At 43.2% G+C, this 23634-nt stretch overlaps 1 protein-coding gene across 4 annotated transcripts in view; it reads right to left on the bottom strand.

Annotated features, from left to right (window-relative positions):
- Positions 1-13414, bottom strand: part of p2rx1 (purinergic receptor P2X, ligand-gated ion channel, 1) — a 95878-nt gene extending 82464 nt beyond the window's left edge. For 2 of the 4 annotated variants that reach the window (XM_060912856.1, XM_060912855.1), the window contains exon 1: positions 13125-13414. In XM_060912856.1, coding sequence (XP_060768839.1) covers positions 13125-13261 — 137 coding nt within the window. In that variant the 5' untranslated portion in view covers positions 13262-13414. The remainder of the gene's footprint in view (positions 1-13124) is intronic. The other 2 variants (XM_060912852.1, XM_060912853.1) reach the window with 2 other exon arrangements.
- Between the last annotated feature and the right edge of the window lie 10220 nt (positions 13415-23634).

Below are 23634 nucleotides of genomic sequence, written 5' to 3'. Positions count from 1 at the left end.
CCACAAAATGGGCTTTTACCCCATCCATCAATGGAAAGGAGCAGAGAAGATATTATTTGGGTGGTGGACTATTTGAGTGCAAAAAGTCAGTATAGGGCATTTCAACCCAAAGCTGAAGAGATAATGTCAAGACCAAGGCTTATGGCGGTTGATTTCAAGTGAAACCATCAAATATTTCTCAAGGCCAATTTAGTTGGCTTAGGCTATGTTTTCTAAAAATATAAATTATTTGTTGTCAAATTTTGCATGATGGGCGGCACGGTGGTGTAGTGGTTAACGCTGTCGCCTCACAGCAAGAAGGTCCTGGGTTCGAGCCCCGGGGCCGGCGAGGGCCTTTCTGTGCGGAGTTTGCATGTTCTCCCCGTGTCCGCGTGGGTTTCCTCTGGGTGCTCCGGTTTCCCCCACAGTCCAAAGACATGCAGGTTACGTTAGGTTAACTGGTGACTCTAAATTGACCGTAGGTGTGAGTGTGAATGGTTGTCTGTGTCTATGTGTCAGCCCTGTGATGACCTGGTGACTTGTCCAGGGTGTACCCCGCCTTTCGCCCGTAGTCAGCTGGGATAGGCTCCAGCTTGCCTGCGACCTTGTAGAAGGATAAAGCGGCTAGAGATAATGAGATGAGATGAGATGAAATTTTGCATGACATTTTTCATACAGGGAGAGCGCGGCTCAGGCAGAGAGAGTGTTTCGAACAACACCGGTGTACAACCCCGATTCCAAAAAAGTTGGGACAAAGTACAAATTGTAAATAAAAACTGAATGCAATAATTTACAAATCTCAAAAACTGATATTGTATTCACAATAGAACATAGACAACATATCAAATGTCGAAAGTGAGACATTTTGAAATTTCATGACAGCAACACATCTCAAAAAAGTTGGGACGGGGCAATAAGAGGCTGGAAAAGTTAAAGGTACAAAAAAGGAACAGCTGGAGGACCAAATTAGGTCAATTGGCAATAGGTCATTAACATGACTGGGTATAAAAAGAGCATCTTGGAGTGGCAGCGGCTCTCAGAAGTAAAGATGGGAAGAGGATCACTAATCCCCCTAATTCTGCGCCGACAAATAGTGGAGCAATATCAGAAAGGAGTTCGACAGTGTAAAATTGCAAAGAGTTTGAACATATCATCATCTACAGTGCATAATATCATCAAAAGATTCAGAGAATCTGGAAGAATCTCTGTGCGTAAGGGTCAAGGCCGGAAAACCATACTGGGTGCCCGTGATCTTCGGGCCCTTAGACGGCACTGCATCACATACAGGCATGCTTCTGTATTGGAAATCACAAAATGGGCTCAGGAATATTTCCAGAGAACATTATCTGTGAACACAATTCACCGTGCCATCCGCCGTTGCCAGCTAAAACTCTATAGTTCAAAGAAGAAGCCGTATCTAAACATGATCCAGAAGCGCAGACATCTTCTCTGGGCCAAGGCTCATTTAAAATGGACTGTGGCAAAGTGGAAAACTGTTCTGTGGTCAGACGAATCAAAATTTGAAGTTCTTTATGGAAATCAGGGACGCCGTGTCATTCGGACTAAAGAGGGGAAGGATGACCCAAGTTGTCATCAGCTCTCAGTTCAGAAGCCTGCATCTCTGATGGTATGGGGTTGCATTAGTGCGTGTGGCATGGGCAGCTTACACATCTGGAAAGACACCATCAATGCTGAAAGGTATATCCAGGTTCTAGAGCAACATATGCTCCCATCCAGACAACGTCTCTTTCAGGGAAGACCTTGCATTTTCCAACATGACAATGCCAAACCACATACTGCATCAATTACAGCATCATGGCTGCGTAGAAGAAGGATCCGGGTACTAAACTGGCCAGGCTGCAGTCCAGATCTTTCACCCATAGAAAACATTTGGCGCATCATAAAACAGAAGATACAACAAAAAAGACCTAAGACAGTTGAGCAACTAGAATCCTACATTAGACAAGAATGGGCTAACATTCCTATTCCTAAACTTGAGCAACTTGTCTCCTCAGTCCCCAGACGTTTACAGACTGCTGTAAAGAGAAAAGGGGATGTCTCACAGTGGTAAACATGGCCTTGTCCCAACTTTTTTGAGATGTGTTGTCTCATCTCATCTCATTATCTCTAGCCGCTTTATCCTTCTACAGGGTCGCAGGCAAGCTGGAGCCTATCCCAGCTGACTACGGGCGAAAGGCGGGGTACGCCCTGGACAAGTCGCCAGGTCATCACAGGGCTGACACATAGACACAGACAACCATTCACACTCACATTCACACCTACGGTCAATTTAGAGTCACCAGTTAACCTAACCTGCATGTCTTTGGACTGTGGGGGAAACCGGAGCACCCAGAGGAAACCCACGCGGACACGGGGAGAACATGCAAACTCCACACAGAAAGGCCCTCGCCGGCCCCGGGGCTCGAACCCAGGACCTTCTTGCTGTGAGGCAACAGCGCTAACCACTACACCACCGTGCCGCCCGAGATGTGGTGTTGTCATGAAATTTAAAATCACCTAATTTTTCTCTTTAAATGATACATTTTGTCAGTTTAAAAATTTGATATGTCATCTATGTTCTATTCTGAATAAAATATGGCATTTTGAAACTTCCACATCATTGCATTCCGTTTTTATTTACAATTTGTACTTTGTCCCAACTTTTTTGGAATCGGGGTTGTATATACATGAAGCTTCTTTCAAGCTATATGGCCTTTTGATTTCATAAAATCGGTGAAATTTAGTTCCTTCTGAAATTTGGTCATTGTGAGATATGTTTATTTCTGCAATATTGGAAAAAAAAAAGGCCATTCTGTGGCTGGGAAGTTATTTAATTTGAGGGGATTCCCAAGCAAATAATGTGCATGAAATCACTTGCTTCGTGCAGTCAAGCAGACGGAGGAAGTCCGTGTGCGCATGCACAGGTTTACCTGCTTCTTCTTTTGGGTTTTATGGCAGCTGGCATCCAGTGTTGCATTACTGCCATCTACAGGTTTACCTTGACCGTGCACTGACAGTTACATTATTCTGTCGCTAAACGAACAGCTGATCACACCGAGGTGCTCGCTGACTGTCGATATTTATTAGTGTGGTCCTGCGTTTCCTTTCCTTCGCAACATAACGTCTTTTCTTCTCACTTTCCGTTACTGTAGTCGGTCTTTCACGTTCCATTCGCGTCCTCCATTTTTCTTTCCTGTTTCAAATTTCTATCCCACAATGCCTTGCGCGAACGGGGAAAGCCCACCATGTGATTCATGACATAGTATCTTGAATTGGGTCATGGTGAAGTAGGAAATAATAGCGGAGAAGTTAGGTCCACGTGCAGGGCCGGATTAACATGGTCAGGGGCCCCTAGGCTACAAGTTGCTGTAGTCCCCCCCCCCGGCCACCACCATCTTATCCCATCTACCTGTAAAGAACTGTCTATTTTCTATATTTTAATTTTTTTTTTTATAAAGCTCAAAATGAAATTTTATAAAGCTCAAAAAGCTCAATAGAGCTTTGTCACGTTGGGCTTTTTGCCGTTGCGCCTTGCGCTTTTGAGCACCGCTCTCGTATTTTCTGTCACACATGTTCAGTGTTCAACTGTGGAGTGACGTCGTGCGTGACGTCTAACGTTTATATATGGAAGGCGGATTTGCCTCACCCAATCAGCGTCCGTTTATTTAAATATTCATTTTGAGCCAATGAATATGAAGGGGTTTTTTTTCTTTTGACCAATTGGGGGCCCCCCTGCGAGGCGGGGGGCGTGGGGGCCCCTAGGCTGAAGCCATATGAAGCCTGTGCGGTGATCTGGGCATGGCCACGTGGCCCTAAATTCATTAATTGTTCTATTTTAACAAAATGAATAAAATTGGAAGTCTGTGATTTGAATTTAGTAGCTTTTGGTCCACTAAACAAAAATAATTGGGTGTCAAGGAAAATTCTTTTTATGACCTAAACTTGAAAAATCTGAGAGGCAGTTTACCTTTAATAAAATCTTTCTCTCTCATTAAGTGTGCCTGCCTGCAATCTTTATTGAAGGGGAAACAGAAAATTTACTTCACAGTCGAACAACATGTTGAAAGATCTCAGCCGAGATCAAGAGCATATTGAGTAAGACCAATAGTCCAAGTACTGTCCAATTTCAATAAGTCTGAGACAAGTCCACATTAATACAGAAAATGTCTTGAGACTCGACCTGAGTCCTACAGCCCTATTCACTTCCCTCTTCAATTCAGACCTCAGGTTTTCAGAAGGGTTTAATAGTGTTGTAGTACTTGATATTGGTCTTGATCTTGAGAACACTTTTTGAAGGATTTTGAATCGACTGCATTTTTACTTGTTCTTGTCTCAGTCTCAGACATACCATAGAGGACTCGGGATTGTATTTCAAGACCACAACTGTGGGGATTTCACTAAATTGCCTGTGCATTGTCTGATTTTATTTGTTAACATCATTACTGTGATTGAATGTAAAACGTCCTGCTTCATCTCATCTCATTATCTCTAGCCGCTTTATCCTGTTCTACAGGGTCGCAGGCAAGCTGGAGCCTATCCCAGCTGACTACGGGCGAAAGGCGGGGTACACCCTGGACAAGTCGCCAGGTTATCACAGGGCTGACACATAGACACAGACAACCATTCACGCTCACATTCACACCTACGGTCAATTTAGAGTCACCAGTTAACCTAACCTGCATGTCTTTGGACTGTGGGGGAAACCGGAGCACCCGGAGGAAACCCACGCGGACACGGGGAGAACATGCAAACTCCGCACAGAAAGGCCCTCGCCGGCCACGGGACTCAAACCCAGACCTTCTTGCTGTGAGGCGACAGCGCTAACCACTACACCACCGTGCCGCCCCGTCCTGCTTCAAATGCAACCAATAAAGTGACTCATTACTAATTTTGCTTTTAGTTACTGTTAACGGCTGTCACCCTTCCCCACCCCCTTCACACGCATCAGTCTGGACCTGGTCTTGACTTCATCTCACCCTTCCTTGGTTTTGGTCTTGACTTGGTCTCAACCTCTCAAAGTCTTGATCTTGTCTCATCTCATCTCATTATCTCTAGCCGCTTTATCCTGTTCTGCAGGATCGCAGGCAAGCTGGAGCCTATCCCAGCTGACTACGGGTGAAAGGCGGGGTACACCCTGGACAAGTCGCCAGGTTATCACAGGGCTGACACATAGACACAGACAACCATTCACGCTCACATTCACACCTACGGTCAATTTAGAGTCACCAGTTAACCTAACCTGCATGTCTTTGGACTGTGGGGGAAACCGGAGCACCCGGAGGAAACCCACACGGACACGGGGAGAAGATGCAAACTCCACACAGAAAGGCCCTCGCCGGCCACAGGGCTCAAACCCGGACCTTCTTGCTGTGAGGCGACAGCACTAACCACTACACCACCGTGCCGCCCTGATCTTGTCTCAGTTTTGAAATTCCTCCTTTGCGTTTAACCCATCTGAAGCAGTGAAAACACACACACACAAGTGAGCAATGAGCACAAACACACCCAGAGCAGTGGGCAGCTACAGTATGTTACAGCACCTGGGGAGCAGCTGAGGGTTAGGTGCCTTGCTCAAGGACACTTCAGCCATAATACAGAAGTAGGGGAAAGTGCTGTTTATTCACTCAGTGGCGCTGTAGCATAGCTGCCCACTACTCTGAGTACGTGTGCATGCACGTGTTCATCACTTCAGATGGGTTAAACACAGCGGAGGACTTTCACTGTGCTTGAGTGTACATGTGACCGATAAAGGCGGCTTCTTCTTTGATACACTCTTATCTTGATCATGACTTGGTCTTGGTTGAAGTGATCTTGACTACAACGCTATGGTTTATATCTGGAGACATGTGTGACAGTCACTGCAAATCATCGATTCTGTATTTCTTTAAAGTGCTAGTCTTACGAAAATGACATCGCCCTTGGAAATTATACCTTATAAAACTAGGCATGTTAAATAGTTTACTGTCTAAATTGTATTTTAATACGAGACCGGGAACATGTTCTATTTAGTTGGTAAAGTTTGGCTCTTTGAGGCCGCCATTACACAAATGCGTTCCTGGTAAGTTACTGTTCAGTCAAAGGAAGCGGCGTCATATGCGCAACACTTGAAAGTTCGCGGCATTTCTGCCTTCGTCTGCTGTGCAAAGTGTAGCATGTTTTTAATGATTTTTTTTTATTCCACAACAAAACTAAAACCAAAGCATGTCTCCGAAGAGGTATGTCGTTCAAGGCTGTTCAAGTGCAACCAATAAAAAAGTGGAATTTTGATCCACTATACCAGGGGTTTTCAAAGTGTGGGAGAGTCAGCCTCCCCTCGGAGAGCAAATAAACAACAGCGCCCCCTTACAATTTTTGTTGTTGCTATACTTAATGTTCCATTCGTATTTAAAAAAAAATGGTTGTTGTACACATTTAAATTTTTTTCTTTTACACATTTTAAACATCTGTGCTTTTTAAAACATCTTTTTTTTTTTTTACACATTTTAAACATCTCATAGCATCGTTAGCGAGCACCTCTTGGCAGACAACACACTGTGGCAGTGGAGCATCTTCAGATCCAGTCCATGAAAATCCAAACTTTAAATAATCGTGGTCATACTTCCTTCTTTTTTTCAGTCCCCCCAGGATTTCGCGGGCCTTTTTTGTGATTGTTGCGGGCTAAAATGTCTGATGTTGCGGGGGGGGGGGTTTCCAAAAAATTGCGATGAAAGTTGCGGTGTTTTTTAGGTTTTTGTTGCGATTACATTGCGGGAGGAAGTGAAAGTTGCGAGAAATTGTTGCGATTTTCTCTTTTTGTGATTAAAATTGAGTGATATGTTAAATATTAAAGTTATTACTGAAAAACTGTTGATTAAAAAACAAAGACACTGAGAAATGGTCCTATAAACAACTTTACCGATATAAAAGATTACCAGGACTACAAAAATGCAGAAAAATAGGCTTTACTTATCCAAATGCACCTGTTGGTTCAAAAGTTAAAGTGCATAGAACCTCACAGCACAACATGAAGTTACCTTAAAATATAATATAAATGCCTCAGCTTTCATGTAAGAAAAAACACTATTAATACTAGTACTGTGTGCAGGCAGTCTCTCCTGAAGACTAAATTAAACAATAATTATAAACTAATAAAATAAATGGCTCAACAATTTGAACAGAATCTCACAGTATGATGCTGAAGCTGCCTAAACAATGGAAAATAAAATACCATTTTGGCAAAAATGTTGGCATCCATTAATTTCTTGTATTAAGTAAAAAAAAATAATGTAAAGTGCGCACAGTCCTTCACTGTAAACATAACACACTTTCAGTAACAGAATTTAAGCCTACATAAACACTGACTCGCACACAGTGTTGCCAGATACTGCTGACGTTTTCCAGTCCAAAATATGTTCAAAACCCACCAAAATGCACTTGAAACCGCCCAATCTGGCAACACTGCGTGCATGCTGCTTCTCTTGAACGTATACACAGAAGTAAGGCGGAAGTTAGTTTGTCGACGTCACCTCAAGACGACGCCAATGATTGGTCAAATTTGCGGGAAAGTTGCGGTGATTGGATATAATTGCAACACCGCCCTGAATTCGCGGGGATTGGTTGAATTTGCAAATCGCAACATCGCGAAATCCTGGAGGGTCGGTTTTTTTGCTTGGCCCAGACTCTGTCTCCTCACTCACTGTAGCTTTAGGTACTAAAAATCGGTCCATTTTGTCTCTGGTAAAGGCTAGCTGAAGTTCGCTAAATGTCCGCAGTAGTAACTTATTCTGGTTTATTTTTCCTCACGTTGCGCCCCCCCGAAGAACTCTGGCGCCCTCCAGGGGAGGCACGCCCCACACTTTGAAAAGCCCTGCATTATACAGTAGCCCAAAGTTGGCAAGATACGTACAGAATGAATGGATTCGATTTGTACGGACAAAGAGAGGCAACTTCAAGTGTTTAGCCTGTTGCTTGAATTTATTAGTTGTCCTTAGTCTTTTATCACTTTAACTGATAGCAGTTCTGAAGTTTTATACAAGGCTAAATAATGGCAGTAATTAGGTACTTTCACTTTTACCGGAGCCAGCAAGAGTGCTTTGTGCCATGTGCATTTTGCACAATGAGGAGCATGCAACAGACAGGAAATTGTTAGGGTTCACCACCAAAACTAAGTTGCTCATAAAACTACAACCTTTTCTGGTTCTCACAGTAACATAAAAGGATGGCACACACCCTTTACATGTAGTCTACAGTGCAGTCCAGGAATACAGTATGTGTCGATGCACGATGTTCCCGCGCCCGGTTCAAATTCAACAGGACTCACCCAGCTTACATTTCAATGCATTCATGTCACAAGTGGAAAAAAAAACCCTAAACTCAGACCTACTGTTAAATATAAATTTATCCCATAAACTCTTCAACCAAATCACACACAACAATTTATTTTTATTTTTTTAAACCTTATTAATTAAAAATGGCCGGTATCTTGATATCTGCAATCCAATGAAGTCACAATTCCAAGTAGCCATGTACTAAAACTATTTTTTTAACAGGGGGGGCAGGCGCTAGGTCAGCGTGCAATTACCCTTATTTATTTTCTTGCTAAAGTTACAATGCTGTAGTTGAAGGAGAGGGTGGAAAGGCTGTTTCTGTTTGTGTCTGTTGCAGTATTTGAAGAAGGAGGAGCTGCTATTTGTACTACAGTAGACACACATGCTTCGGCTGTTTTGGCTACAGGACACTCGGATGAAATGTCGAAAGGAGGAAAGAGTGGTTGTTTAGACAGTTTATTTTGTCTACAGGCAGTATTTGATGGAAGATGATGTGTTAATAGTACCTGAAGATACAGTATTAACTGAACAGAGTACGTTTTGCTCATGTTGTGAGAAAATTTCTTTCAGAGCCTATAAATACAGAAAAAACAATGAGTTAGCTGAGAGAGATAACAGGATGGTGTGTCCATTCATTTGATATTGAAATCATGTTTTTAGATGAAATATAATGTTGCACGTGTTTCAGTGGACAAAAAGGCAACGACAAGATTCAGAAATACACAGGGAAGTTTATCACAGAGTGATTATAAATTAATCTTGCAATGGCCTTTTCCTTTGTGCCAATTCCATCATGATTATAGGGACTTTACCATAAAATTTCAAACAGGTTCAAATCATGGCGGCACGGTGGTGTAGTGGTTAGCGCTGTCGCCTCACAGCAAGAAGGTCCGGGTTCGAGCCCCGGGGCCGGCGAGGGCCTTTCTGTGCGGAGTTTGCATGTTCTCCCCGTGTCTGCGTGGGTTTCCTCCGGGTGCTCCGGTTTCCCCCACAGTCCAAAGACATGCAGGTTAGGTTAACTGGTGACTCTAAATTGACCGTAGGTGTGAATGTGAGTGTGAATGGTTGTCTGTGTCTATGTGTCAGCCCTGTGATGACCTGGCGACTTGTCCAGGGTGTACCCCGCCTTTCGCCCGTAGTCAGCTGGGATAGGCTCCAGCTTGCCTGCGACCCTGTAGGACAGGATAAAGCGGCTACAGATAATGAGATAAGATGAGGTTCAATTCACCTTAAAATCAGCTCTCTGTAAAGGGACACCGTGAGATGATCATAGGATTTGGAATAAAAAAAATATATATATAGTTGCAGAGATACGGTAATTTTAGTAAAAAATAAAATAAAGTAAATAATGGTAATTGCGCACTGGGGGCGGCACGGTGGTGTAGTGGTTAGCGCTGTCACCTCACAGCAAGAAGGACCAGGTTCGAGCCCCGTGGCCGGCGAGGGCCTTTCTGTGCGGAGTTTGCATGTTCTCCCCGTGTCTGCGTGGGTTTCCTCCGGGTGCTCCGGTTTCCCCCACAGTCCAAAGACATGCAGGTTAGGTTAACTGGTGACTCTAAATTGACCGTAGGTGTGAATGTGAGTGTGAATGGTTGTCTGTGTCTATGTGTCAGCCCTGTGATGACCTGGCGACTTGTCCAGGGTGTACCCCGCCTTTCGCCCGTAGTCAGCTGGGATAGGCTCCAGCTTGCCTGCGACCCTGTAGAAGGATAAAGCAGCTAGAGATGATGAGAATGAGATGAGAATTGCGCACTGACCCCCCCCCCCCCCCCCCCCCACACACACACACACACACAGTTCTACTTAACGTTGTAGCACAGAATAGAAAGGGTCTATATGGTCCTAATCGGTACTGTTAGAACAAGAAAAGGTTGTAGTTTTATGAGCAACTTAGTTTTGGAGGTGAACCCTAACAATTTCCTGGCTGTTGCATGCTCACTGTGCACAATACATATGGCACAACACGCCACCCGCTCCTGCCGGCTCCAGTGAAAGTTCCTACTTACTGCCATTATTTAGCCTTGTGCCTACCAACTGAGGTTATAAAGATGACAATTACAAAGAGACACTGCTTTATCAGAACTGTGGAAGTTGAGCACCAAATCAGTTTTTTTAAAAACATGAATAATCAAACTATGATTTGTACCATGTATAAACTTCCTGGATTCCAGAGCAATTGTTGCTCTTCTTCTTCATGAGCAACTTGGCTTGCGTATTCGTCCACCTCTTTCTCTATCATAGTTCTAAATCATCCTCAGACAACCAACCAAAGATCGATGATGAATTTAAAGAGCTTTCATCGTCTTTTTCAAAATAATGAATATCAAGAACGCATGCCACTGCAGAGAATAGTATAGAGTCCGTGTGGACGCAAAAGAAGGTAGTGGCACATATCACGTCACATATGCAGCGCCACTGACCTGTAAATCGTTGCAATCTAATAACAGCGGACAAGCTTTTAGTGATTTTTGGAACAGAATTCAGATGCAAAAAAAAAAATTTTGAATGAATTTTTTATTTATCGGTTAACTTTACAACGTAGTTGAGCATATCACACACACAGAAAACATGGGATTTTATGATGTAATTTTTGTTAGACTAGCACTTTAACCATTCTGTGTTGATGAGGAAGTCAGTTTGACTCATTATTTTTAAAGCTTAAAGGACATGGGACATGAAACATAAATGCACGCTATATCAGTTTCTTTCCATTAAAATATGAATTAATTGCATCAACAAATACAAAATCATCTATTAAATTCAGCAAAATCGTTATATTCGTGATGATTATATGGCATTTCTGCTCGAGCTCCGATATGCATATTTTACAACCGGAAGAGCCGCTGTCACGTAATCATACATCACAAAAACTTTCGGGCACAGCACAAGCGGGTAGATGAATGGAGAAGTGAATGACAAGAAAATTGTTTTTATAGTCTTTAACGTACATTGAACATCATGGTGTATTGTGCTGCTTATGGTTGCAATAATTCCAATGGGAAATGCCCTGGAGTAAGTTTTTTTGCATTCTCCAAGGACCCGAAGCTGAGGAAAGTGTGGGCTCACTACTGCCGTAGAAAAAACTTTGCACCTACTGTTTCCCACAAACTGTGTTCGGACCGTTTCACAGAGGATTCTTTCAACATTAATACTCAGGTACTGACCGATATTAATTGCCAAGCCAAATTTAAGAGGCCGTATAGCCGGGTTCATGGAGGCAGTGATAGCGCCATAATATACAGGGCCTAACATTCCTACAACTGTAGAGGCAGTCAAGAAATCCTGTAACATTAATGGACATTTAAATAAATGTTAAGTTATGTTGGTAAGTTTGTTTAACTTTTCTTAATTTTCATCTCTTTCGCCAAACGGCGTAGTGTTGTTGGCTGTGTGATGGCGTTTCGCCATTTTGAATGTTTTCATCTCGGACTCTGGAAGCATTGTATCTCAATCAATCTCGAAAAATATCAGCAAAAAAAAACTAGCTTGCAACGGACTTTAGCTAGATCTATGATGAACTTTCAATGTATGATACAAAAATAATACTTCTTTCAACAGATCATTAGCCTTTGAGCAGAATTGTTTTTAACTTACCAGGAAGTGTTATCGAGCCGACCACTTTCAGTTTCATGGGGATTGAATGAACTCTCACTCTCAATCATCTGACCCGTCAGAGTAAAGACAAGATCCATGTTCATGTGAATTTCCAGCTATCGGTTCGAATTGATAGGGTCTAACTTCAAATCTCTGTGAAACATCGGGAATATCACTGTCGATGGTGTTCATTTCGGTAACCTGTTTACCGTACATTAGATTCCCAAGCGCTGGCTCCTTGGAAAGTTTTTGTGACGTCACATGACCACCTAGCTAATTAACGAATCATTGTTTCACGCTGATGTATAAAAAAGTTGAATAATGTGATGATTTTCACATTTTTGACGCCCTGCAGTGATTTAGATGGCATTTCTTATGTCCTTTATACATAATTATACCCAGAAAAAAATCCATGTCCCATGTCCTTTAATCTGTTGCTTCTTGGTGAAGGCAGGCAGATTTTGCCCCAATGCATCACCGAACGACCACCAGATTTTACAGTGGCTACCTGGTGCTATTCAGTGTATGTAATCTGCTTTCATCACCAAATATTCTGATGATATGCATGACCAAAAAGTTTGATTTTGGTTTCCTCTGACCACAATATGTCATTCCAAATGATCCTTGGTAACATTCAGGCGATGCATTTTGTGCGACGCTTGCAAGCAGTTCGTGGTTATGAAAGTGTCCTCTCGAGTCCAATTCCAGGGTAAACTTTTTGTTAGGCCCCTAATTGTGCTTGAATCTTAACCGTTTATAAGCCATCTCTTTTCTGTTGAAAATGATTTGGGTTTTTTTTTTTATGGCAATCTTTTTGTATATTACATTCGTTATACAAAGACAGTTTTCTGTCTGTTCTGTTACTTCCTATTTTTGGATTTTCAGGAATTATGACTTGCACCTATTATGTACTTACTGTACAAAGTTTACATATTGAACCTATAGCACAAATGCCTATACCACATTCAAGCTCTAACTCATCCCTCCCTGAAGCCATTGTTTACATCTGTTCTTTACAAAGAATCTGAACAATCCCACCCACAGAATGTTTTAAGAGACAGAACACGTTATTTCTGTGTATAAAATTCATCTGCCGTTAGGCATTCTTGACACATATCTGCTCCATACAGGCAGAAATATGCAGAGTTACTCAGCTATATTCTTTGGATATCTCATTTCCTTCTCTATTTTTAAAGCATTTGACAGGTTTTTTTTGGGGGGGAGAAAAAACCTCCAAGCTCTTACCCGATAATATAAGCCAGCACTCCCAACTGGAGGATTCTGCAAGCGATCCCCACTTTTGGGTTTCTCACCAGCACTTCCCGGGGGGTCTCATACTCAAAGAAGAAGTCCTCAAGAGCTTCTCTGATGAACTTCTTCATTCTTGCCAGATGTTTGAAGGCAGAAGCATAAACTCTTCTCTGTCATAGACTCCTCTCTCAGCCCTCAGAAAGAGAGAGTGAGAATAAGTGTGAGTAAGAAGGTGCAACGGCATTGTGATCTGACTTCCTTCTTTCTCTCCCTGTCTCTCTCTCTCTCTCTCTCTCTCTCTCTCTCTCTCTCTCTCCCTTCCTTCTCCTTTCTTGGACTTCCTCTTGCTACTTTAAACACAATTTTATTCTGTAAACAGAATTCAGGCAGAAGCCCCTCTGGGCAGATGGTATCTGATAGATTATTTTCTAACCATATAATTAAAAAAAAAAAAGACATCCATGTGTGTCCTGACCACATCTCTCACGGCAGCCAGGGACACTACACCACCTCACCAACCAAGGTTCTCCACCCCAACTGAAAATTACTAATCTTTTAAAGTCTTTCCAATTTTAGTGTGCATATGTTATGACCCCGCGGCACGGTGGTGTAGTGGTTAGCGCTGTCGCCTCACAGCAAGAAGGTCCTGGGTTCGAGCCCCGGGGCCGGCGAGGGCCTTTCTGTGTGGAGTTTGCATGTTCTCCCCGTGTCCGCGTGGGTTTCCTCCGGGTGCTCCGGTTTCCCCCACAGTCCAAAGACATGCAGGTTAGGTTAACTGGTGACTCTAAATTGACCGTAGGTGTGAATGTGAGTGTGAATGGTTGTCTGTGTCTATGTGTCAGCCCTGTGATGACCTGGCGACTTGTCCAGGGTGTACCCCGCCTTTCGCCCGTAGTCAGCTGGGATAGGCTCCAGCTTGCCTGCGACCCTGTAGAAGGATAAAGCGGCTAGAGATAATGAGATGAGATGAGATGTTATGACCCCTGTATCATCTTACTGTCGATTGTGTATCTTGTCTGTCTCTTTGCTCTCTGGACATTGTTTTGGATTTGAGCTTGTGTTTGTTCATTGACTGTGTTTTGACTAGGGGTGTAACGAAAAATTGCGACATGATGCATTGTGATGCAAAAACATGTTGTTGTTTTTTCTTAATATTATTTGAAAAAAAAAATGATTTGCATCATGGACCTGTGCCATTCACACTGTAGGAATCAGCATTCTGTTAATTATTATACATGTAATGGAGTTGCACTGTTTGAATGCCAGAGGCCCCGGTCTGCACATCCCAAGACTTTAAATATATCGAGTGAGTTTCACACTTGTGAAATCCAATTGGCAACGAGCTCCATATTATAGTTACCACACATTATACATTACACATTCTACAGTTACACTGCTACATTATAAAGGTTAAAAATAGGTCTTCAGTAACTTTCAAACAACACCAAAGGCCATGGAAACCGAGCATTTTAACCGACTTTGGAACTTTATTTCTTTTACAGCATTCATTATGTCTCAATTGTTCATTTTCTAAAGGTCAGACACTTTTTAAGGGATGGTGAACCTGCAGTACACTGAGTTACTACCGTACAGTACATTTTGCTTATAATATAAAATTTATGTTTGTACCCCCCATCCCATCTCATTATCTCTAGCCGCTTTATCCTTCTACAGGGTCGCAGGCAAGCTGGAGCCTATCCCAGCTGACTATGGGCGAAAGGCGGGGTACACCCTGGACAAGTCGCCAGGTCATCACAGGGCTGACACATAGACACAGACAACCATTCACACTCACATTCACACCTACGGTCAATTTAGAGTCACCAGTTAACCTAACCTGCATGTCTTTGGACTGTGGGGGAAACCGGAGCACCCGGAAGAAACCCACGAGGACACGGGGAGAACATGCAAACTCCACACAGAAAGGCCCTCGCCGGCCACGGGGATCGAACCCAGACCTTCTTGCTGTGAGGCGACAGTGCTAACCACTACACCACTGTGCTGCCCTGTTTGTGCCCATTTTTGATTTAGTATTATACAGACAAAAATGCACATCGTGTTGCATTGTTTATCCATCCATCTGTAACTGCTTATCCTGTGCAGGGTCATGGGCAAGCTGGAGCCTATCCCAGCTGACCATGGGCGAGAGGCAGGGTACACCCTGGACAAGTCGCCAAATCATCGCAGGGCTGACACATACTGTAGAGACAAACAACAATTCACACTCACATTCACACCTACGGTCAATTTAGAGCCACCAATTAGCCTAACCTGCATGTCTGTGGACTGTGGGGGGAACCGGAGCACCCGGAGGAAACCCACACAGACATGGGGAGAACATGCAAACTCCGCACAGAAAGGCCTTCGCCAGCCACTGGGCTCGAACCCAGAACCTTCTTGCTATGAGGTGACAGTGCTAACCACTACGCCACTGTGCCACCCCTTGCATTGTTTATGATTCTGAAATAAAAAAGGAGTCTTTTCAGTCCTAATTTTTACTTGTTAAAATTTTGTTCATAATATTCTGAGAAACAAATTGGATCAAATCGTGACCATAGAGGTGTAACGATTGTATCATTACACCCCTAGTTTTGACCATTACCCGCATAGCTTTCTTCCATCACAGAAATATTGCTAAGATAAGAAATTTAATGTCACTGCATGACGCGGAAAAACTAGTTCATGCTTTTGTTACCTCCAGGTTGGATTATTGTAATGCCTTACTGTCTGGATGTTCCAATAAGTGCATAAACAAGCTCCAGTTAGTTCAAAATGCAGCAGCAAGAGTCCTTACTAGAACTGGAAAATATGACCACATCACCCCTGTCTTATCCACACTGCATTGGCTCCCAATCAAATTTCAAATTGATTATAAAATACTACTATTGACCTTTAAAGCACTGAATGGTCTCACACCACAGTACCTAAGTGAACTTCTGCTCCTCTATGACCCGCCACACTTACTTAGATCAAAAGGTGCAAGCTATCTGCTGGTACCTCGTATAGTGAAGGCTACATCAGGGGGCAGAGCCTTTTCTTACAAAGCTCCACAGTTATGGAACAGCCTTCCAAGTAGTGTTTGGGAATCAGACACAGTCTCAGCATTTAAGTCTAGGCTGAAAACATATCTGTTTAGTCAAGCCTTTTGTTAATGGTGTTTATGAGGTAAAGGAGTAGATCTGGAGGGTCCTCAGACATAGAGTGTTTTGGTAAACTGGGATGTATGGATGCTGTCAGTCCCCACTCGCTTGCTCACTCAAGTTTGCTGACGGTGTAGTGGCTGCTGCTTTATGTCCCGGGGCTCCCTCAATCCTGTGTTACCTTCTGGCTCTCCCCTTTTAGTTATGCTGTCATAGTTAGTTTTGCCAGAGTCCCTGCTTGTGCTCAGTGCAATATGTATACTGTTCCTACTTATTCAGGTGACATTGGCCATACCTAACAACCTGTGCCCCCCCCCCCCCCCCCCCCCCATCTGTCCCTCTGAGTCACAAGTTGGTCCTGGGATCGAGATTCTGACCTCTTCTGCTCCTCGGACCTGCCTGATCCCTCCTGGTGCCCTGTGTCTGGTTGGAGTCTCATCGCATCGCTCCTGTGGAGGACGGCCCCATGTGGACAGTTGAAAGTCACACTTGGAGGACGCTCTGGACACTTACAGTGATGCTTTTATGGCTGAGGACTACAGTTGACAGTTTAGGACTACAGTTGTCATGAACAGTTTTGCACTCAAGTTTCCATCAATGAAGAGTTTATAACATCAACGAAACTGACTTCATGTTAAAACTGTTAATGTTATAGTCATGTTGTCTGTTGTTGCCCAAATGAGGATGGGTTCCCTTTTGAGTCTGGTTCCTCTCAAGGTTTCTTCCTCATGTCGTCTGAGGGAGTTTTTCCTTGCCACCGTCTCCACAGGCTTGCTCATTGGGGATAGATTAGGGATACAATTAGCTCATGTTTTAAGTCATTCAAATTCTGTAAAGCTGCTTTGCGACAATGTTTATTGTTAAAAGCGCTATACAAGTAAACTTGACTTGACATCACTTTCCTACCAGAACACACACCCTCAGATGGACTGAGTGGCAACACATCCTTGAACATGACTGCCTTTAGTAGGGGAACCTGCAAAACCAGGAGTAAAACAAACGACTATCCGTTTAAATTAAATGCAGATGGATTCAATGGTGAGCCTTACAACTTGCCAAAGAATCAATGGTCAATGGGGAGTGACATGTGAATCAACTTGCCTGACATTTACCTGATTTTGATGCCAGGAAATACACAAACCAAAGTCTGAAGGCTTACAAAAGACTAAACGCTTGATCATACTTCAAGGCAAGATTTGTTGGTGAAATTAAAGTGATGAGGACACCAACGGATATTCTGGTTGGATGTGGACAGATTTTTGCAAATAGTTGTATTTTATTACAACCTTCATTTGAAAAACTGTAAGCTACACTGCTTGGCCAAAAAGATAAAAGTCACCATCTGGATTTAAATAAGCAAATATATAAGAGACTTTGATTGGATAATTACTGCAATGACTGTGTTTCAGTTGGCAACAATTCTTTTAACCCTCATTAATGCAGTGAGTAGCTTCTCATTTCTTAAACAAACATGTTGGAAGATGTATCCTGTACTCATGGAAAATATGTTGCTGTATTTTGGAAGGGTCAAATTATTGGCCTGCATCAAGCAAAGAAAGCAACTAAGGAGATTGCTGAAATGACTGGAATTGGGTTCAGAACTGTCCAACGCATTATTAAAACCTGGAAGGATGGCGGTGACCCGTCAACTTTGTGGAAAAAAAATCTCATCTCATCTCACCTCATTATCTCTAGCCACTTTATCCTGTTCTACAGGGTCGCAGGCAAGCTGGAGCCTATCCCAGCTGACTACGGGCGAAAGGTGGGGTACACCCTGGACAAGTCGCCAGGTCATCACAGGGCTGACACATAGACACAGACAACCATTCACACTCTCATTCACACCATTGAATTGTTAAAAAAAAACTTCAACAGTAGAATTCATAGCTATATTTAATAGTGAAATTAAGAGCATTTCCACACTCACAATGTGATGAGAACTCACAGGATTGGGACGAAGCAGCTGTGTGGCCATAAGAAAACCACTTGTTAGTGAGACTAATCAGAAGAAAAGGCTTCAATTTCATAGGGAGTATAAAGATTGGACTCTGGAGCAATGGAAAAAAGGTTGTGTGATTTGATAAGTTCAGATTTACCCTATTCCTGAGTGATGGGTGTGTCAGGGTAAAAAGGGAAGTTCATGAAGTGATGCACCCATCATGCACAGTGGTCATTGTGCAAGCCTCCGGAAGCAGTGTTATGATCTGGGGTTGCTTCCGTTGGTCAGGTCGAGGCTCAGCAACGTTCTGGGGCAATAAAATGAAGTCAGCTTATGACCTGAATGTACTGAATGACCAGGTTATCACATCAATGGATGGCACAGGCATAAAATTAGGGCTCAGATTGTGAAAGAGTGGCTCAGGAAGCATGAGGAATCATTTTCACACATGAATTGGCCACCACAGAGTCCAGACCTTAACCCCATTGAGAATTTTGGGATGTGCTGGGGAAGACTTTACGCAGTGGTTCGACTCTCCCATCCTCAACACAAGATCTCATTGAAAAATTAATACAATTCTGGACTGAAATAAACGTTGTGACATCGCACAAGTTTATCAAAACAATGCCACAGCGAATGCATGCTGTAATCAAAGCTAACCAAATAGTAGAGTGCACAGGTTTTTTTTGTTTGTTTGTCTTTTTTTGACAGGGCAGTGTAGCTCACACTGTTCATACCATACCTCACACTGACTACTGTTGTATTTTTGTGCAGGTAAAACATAACCAGACAATGAATAAGCCTCCACTGAAACCTTGGATAGCTGCAGAGAAGACAGGGACAGTTTTGACAGTCCATTGTACATGTATGGCAGGACTTGGAAAGACATATTTGCATGCAGCAGCATTGATGTTCACACTTATGTCTGAAGCGAGGATGCTAAATGACATACCTTGTACTTTGCCATGTCAGTGGTTTCAGCCAACACAAAACAAATCAGCTGCTCTGAACTGCCTTCTATAGATATGACCTGTCTTGGAATGCAAGATAGAGAGGTTTTGAATCTAGTGGATGAGAATGTGAAACTACACCAAGGAAGAAACAAATTGAATCAAACTTGTGAAGCCAGTCCCATGAATCAAATTGTGACCCCTAGTCAATGAATCAAATTGTACACCCCTAGTTTTGACCATTACTCCTATAGAGGGTATGCACACTGATATCACTTTCCCACCAGAATATGCCCCGTCAGTCGGACTGAGTGGCAGCACATCGTTGAACATGGCTGTGATGCTCCACCTAAACTTACAGAAAATGAAATTGCAGACTTACTGGATAAGGTCAAGCATGCAAACCCAAGAGCTGGTTTTGTAAAACGTGCCAGTATGAGTGGTCACCAGGGACCCCTTTTCCAAATAATTTTCTGGAGCGTGTTTTGCCTCTCTTGCTGGTACACCCCTGCCCACTGGATTTGACATTTCTCCTCAGTACCCTTATCTTGGTGCATCACCTGATGGGAAGGTGTCTTGTGACTGTTGTGGCTCTGGATGCTTGGAGGTCAAATGTCCATCCATCCATCCATTATCTGTAGCCGCTTATCCTGTTCTACAGGGTCACAGGCAAGCTGGAGCCTATCCCAGCTGACTATGGGTGAGAGGCGGGGTACACCCTGGACAAGTCACCAGGTTATCGCAGGGCTGACACAAAGACAAACAACCACTCACACTCACATTCACACCTACGGTCAATTTAGAGTCACCAGTTAACCTAACCTGCATGTCTTTGGACTGTGGGGGAAACCGGAGCACCCGGAGGAAACCCACGCAGACATGGGGAGAACATGCAAACTCTGCACAGAAAGGCCCTCACCGGCCTCTGGGCTCGAACCTGTAAGGCAACAGTGCTAACCACTATACCACCGTGCCGCCCAGGTCAACTGTCCTTACTTGGAAAAAGACAAGACATTGCTAAAAATGTCAAAAGAAAAAAAATATTGCTTAGTTACATCCTCACCCTCAGATGTGATACTGGAACTTAAAACAACATAAAAATTACTTTCAAGAATATTGACAGATTTGTGTACAAAATCACCGTTCTGTGACTTTTGTGTGTGGACACCTTCAGAATTATATAATGAGAGAATAACAGCAGAATCCAATTTTGAAAGATGTGTTATGAAGGCAACAATGGTTTTCAAGTATGCCGTATTGTCAGAATTGCTATGAAAATGGTTTACACGAAATGTAGTCCTGAATCTTTGTGTATCATCTGCAGCACTTGAGGCTGCAGTAGCGAACACAGACACTCAACCCAAGGCATAGTGGAAAAACAGGTGCTCTTTTATTTTTAATAAAAGGGAAGGGGAAGTGAGGAAGTGAGAGGATTGAAGCAGGTGCAGAATGGCAGAGGGGCAGAGCCAACCTAGCACTGGGTTGCAGGCAGGTGCTGGCTGCATGGGGGTCTGTCATTGCTCTACAGCAGCAGGCGGGAGCAAAGGTGGTTGCCAAAGAGAACGCTGATTTCTCCGATGTCGTCTTTGTTGTCCTCGGTGTCAGCATCGGTAAGATGACCTGGGCAGAGAGAAGAAGGACGTATCAGTCAGCATGCTCTGAGAAAGCCCAACTAACCTGTGTTTGTGGCAGTGGCCCAGCAAATGCCATTCCAGCTGTGTGTAATTAGTGGGCTTCACCCCATGACCACGCTGCTCTTGGTAGTCCAAAACAGTGGTGCTGAAGTGTCACTGTCTCCAGCGTCATTGGAGTGGTAATGCGAGGAGCAGTGCGCTGCTTGGGTGGCGGTTTTCTTGGGGCACCATCACACGTGCTATCTGTAGGCCTGGTTCCTGAAAAGGAAAACAGAACCAAGAAAATGTATGCAGTCATCTAAACATGTGAAAATACTAAATACTTTACTGTCAAAATACTACATACATTACTGTGAAATAACTAAATACGTTGCAGAACATTTACAAAATGGACAATTTTTCCTATTGTCTATAATTAATAAAAATCATGTCTCAGGTTAAAAATTCTCTTTTAGCCTGACCATGTCTTTAGTATCACAGTCAAGATATCATGAGTGATCTGAATATAATTTTATATGATATTCATGAACTAATATTCACTTAAATCTGAAGGCACTATGGTTTCACACAGATTACATCCAGCACAACATGTTAACACAATCTTGTCCATAAGGCAGTCCTCTGTTTTGCCATTTTATTCTAATGAGGCTTACAGGTAGGATTGTTTCCTGAATTGGATATTTCTGACTCAACATTCCAATCAATATGGATCCTTACAGGAGAACTTTCTCGAGCTGATTCAATCTCTTTGTGGATAAGTTGTTTCTTCCCTCGTCTGAATGGAAGTGTTACTAATTCTGCACAAAAATAAGCTAACACTATCCTCTACTGTGAAACCCTGGTCAGCCAGTACCAAGTCCCCTGGCAGGAGCTTGTCAAGGAACCTACTGTGTTTGATAAGGGGTTTGTTTGTGACACTGCCACCCCAGGACTTTGACACAAAGGAGACGCTTCCTTGTAGAGTGATTGAAGTAGCAAACCACCATTGAATGTGCGTGACCTTCAAGCCCTCAGGAAGTACTGCCTGAGAAACTGTCATGCTAATGTGACAACTATAGCCACATGGGCTCGGTAGTACTTTGTTTCAAATATTTGTATTAATTTTTCAGAAAAAACAACAGAGGTCCAGTACTGAATAATGTACAGTTGAATATATTCAAAGCATGACCCACTCAAAAAAAAAAAAAAAACATACAAAACCCCACAACGAACCATAACCATCCTCACCACCCCCCTCAGCCAATCCCAACCCTGAGTGCTGGATTTAGTAGGTTAGGAGGCCCGCTCCGGCACGGTGGTGTAGTGGTTAGTGCTGTCGCCTCACAGCAAGAAGGTCCGGGTTCGAGCCCCGTGGCCGGCGAGGGCCTTTCTGTGCAGAGTTTGCATGTTCTCCCCGTGTCCGCGTGGGTTTTCTCCGGGTGCTCTGGTTTCCCCCACAGTCCAAAGACATGCAGGTTAGGTTAACTGGTGACTCTAAATTGACCGTAGGTGTGAATGTGAGTGTGAATGGTTGTCTGTGTCTATGTGTCAGCCCTGTGATGACCTGGCGACTTGTCCAGGGTGTACCCCGCCTTTCGCCCGTAGTCAGCTGGGATAGGCTCCAGCTTGCCTGCGACCCTGTAGAACAGGATAAAGTGGCTAGAGATAATGAGGTGAGATGAGATGAGGAGGCCCGCTCCTTTTCCAGGAAGGAAAGCAGTGGTCGCCATATCTTTTCAAATTGTTCAGTTCTGTCTTTTATAGAGTATTGGATCCTTTCCAGATGAAGGGTGTCTGTCAGCTCCATCAGCCATCTCTTCACTGTGGGCACCTCTTTCCCTTTCCAACACATTAGAATCAGCTTCTTAGCTGTGATCAGACCATAATCAGTAGAAGTTGTTGCGTCACTCTTAAAGATCTCAACACGTCTGAACTACCCAAGATTATTAGGATTGGTTCGGGTTGTATCTGTACTCTAAATATTTTTGAGAATAAACTGAAAATATCAACCCAGAAGCCTTGCAATTTGACACACATGGCAAAGCTGTGCAGCAGATCAGCTTCTGTACATTCACATTTATCACATGGGGTGAAATTTCAAGAAAAATGTTGTGTAACTTCATTTTTGAATAATGGATTCTATGTAAGACTTTGAATTGGATTAAGCAATGTCTAGCATTTAAAGAGCAGGTATGGACATGTTCTAAATGGCATCCCAGGTGTTAGTAGTAATTTGTAGTCCTAATTCCTTCTCCCATTCAGATTTAATCTTAGACATATCAGGGTGACAAAGACTTTGCAGTCTGTCATAAAGGATGGATATTACGTGGTCTGAACTTGTGCATAATTTCAAACACCCATCCAATTTATCAGGGGATGCATTTTCAAATCCAGGCAGATGCTCCCTTACATAGTCCCTGATTTGAAAATATCTAAAACGGTGTGTCCAGGGTGGGTCATATTTTTCCCGAAGTTTTTCAAAAGATGCAAAAGTCCCCTCGACATAGAGGTCACCAATATTAACTATACCTAACTCCTTCCAGGCATTAAAAAAGCTGTCCATGTTTGAGGGAGTGAATGATGGGTTAGAGGCAATAAGTAATAAAAAAAAGACTTTCCTGAGGTTAAAGTGCCTCTCCATTTGTTTCCAGCTCCTTATTATATTGTGTATTATTGGGTTGTGTCTGTAACAGCTTTTATCCACCGCCACAGGTGAAAGAATAATTGCACCAATTGAGTAGGGCAGGCAGTTCTCCCTCTCCATCTCCAACCAGTCAGACGACAGAGACGTGTCGTCCAGCCAGAAGGACACGGAGCGAAGGCAGGCCGCCCAATAGTACGCTGTGAAGTTAGGCAAAGCGA

Source organism: Neoarius graeffei, chromosome 28, assembly GCF_027579695.1.
Source record: "Neoarius graeffei isolate fNeoGra1 chromosome 28, fNeoGra1.pri, whole genome shotgun sequence".
NCBI lineage: Eukaryota > Metazoa > Chordata > Actinopteri > Siluriformes > Ariidae > Neoarius > Neoarius graeffei.
This window is presented reverse-complemented; position numbering and strand designations above follow the sequence as displayed.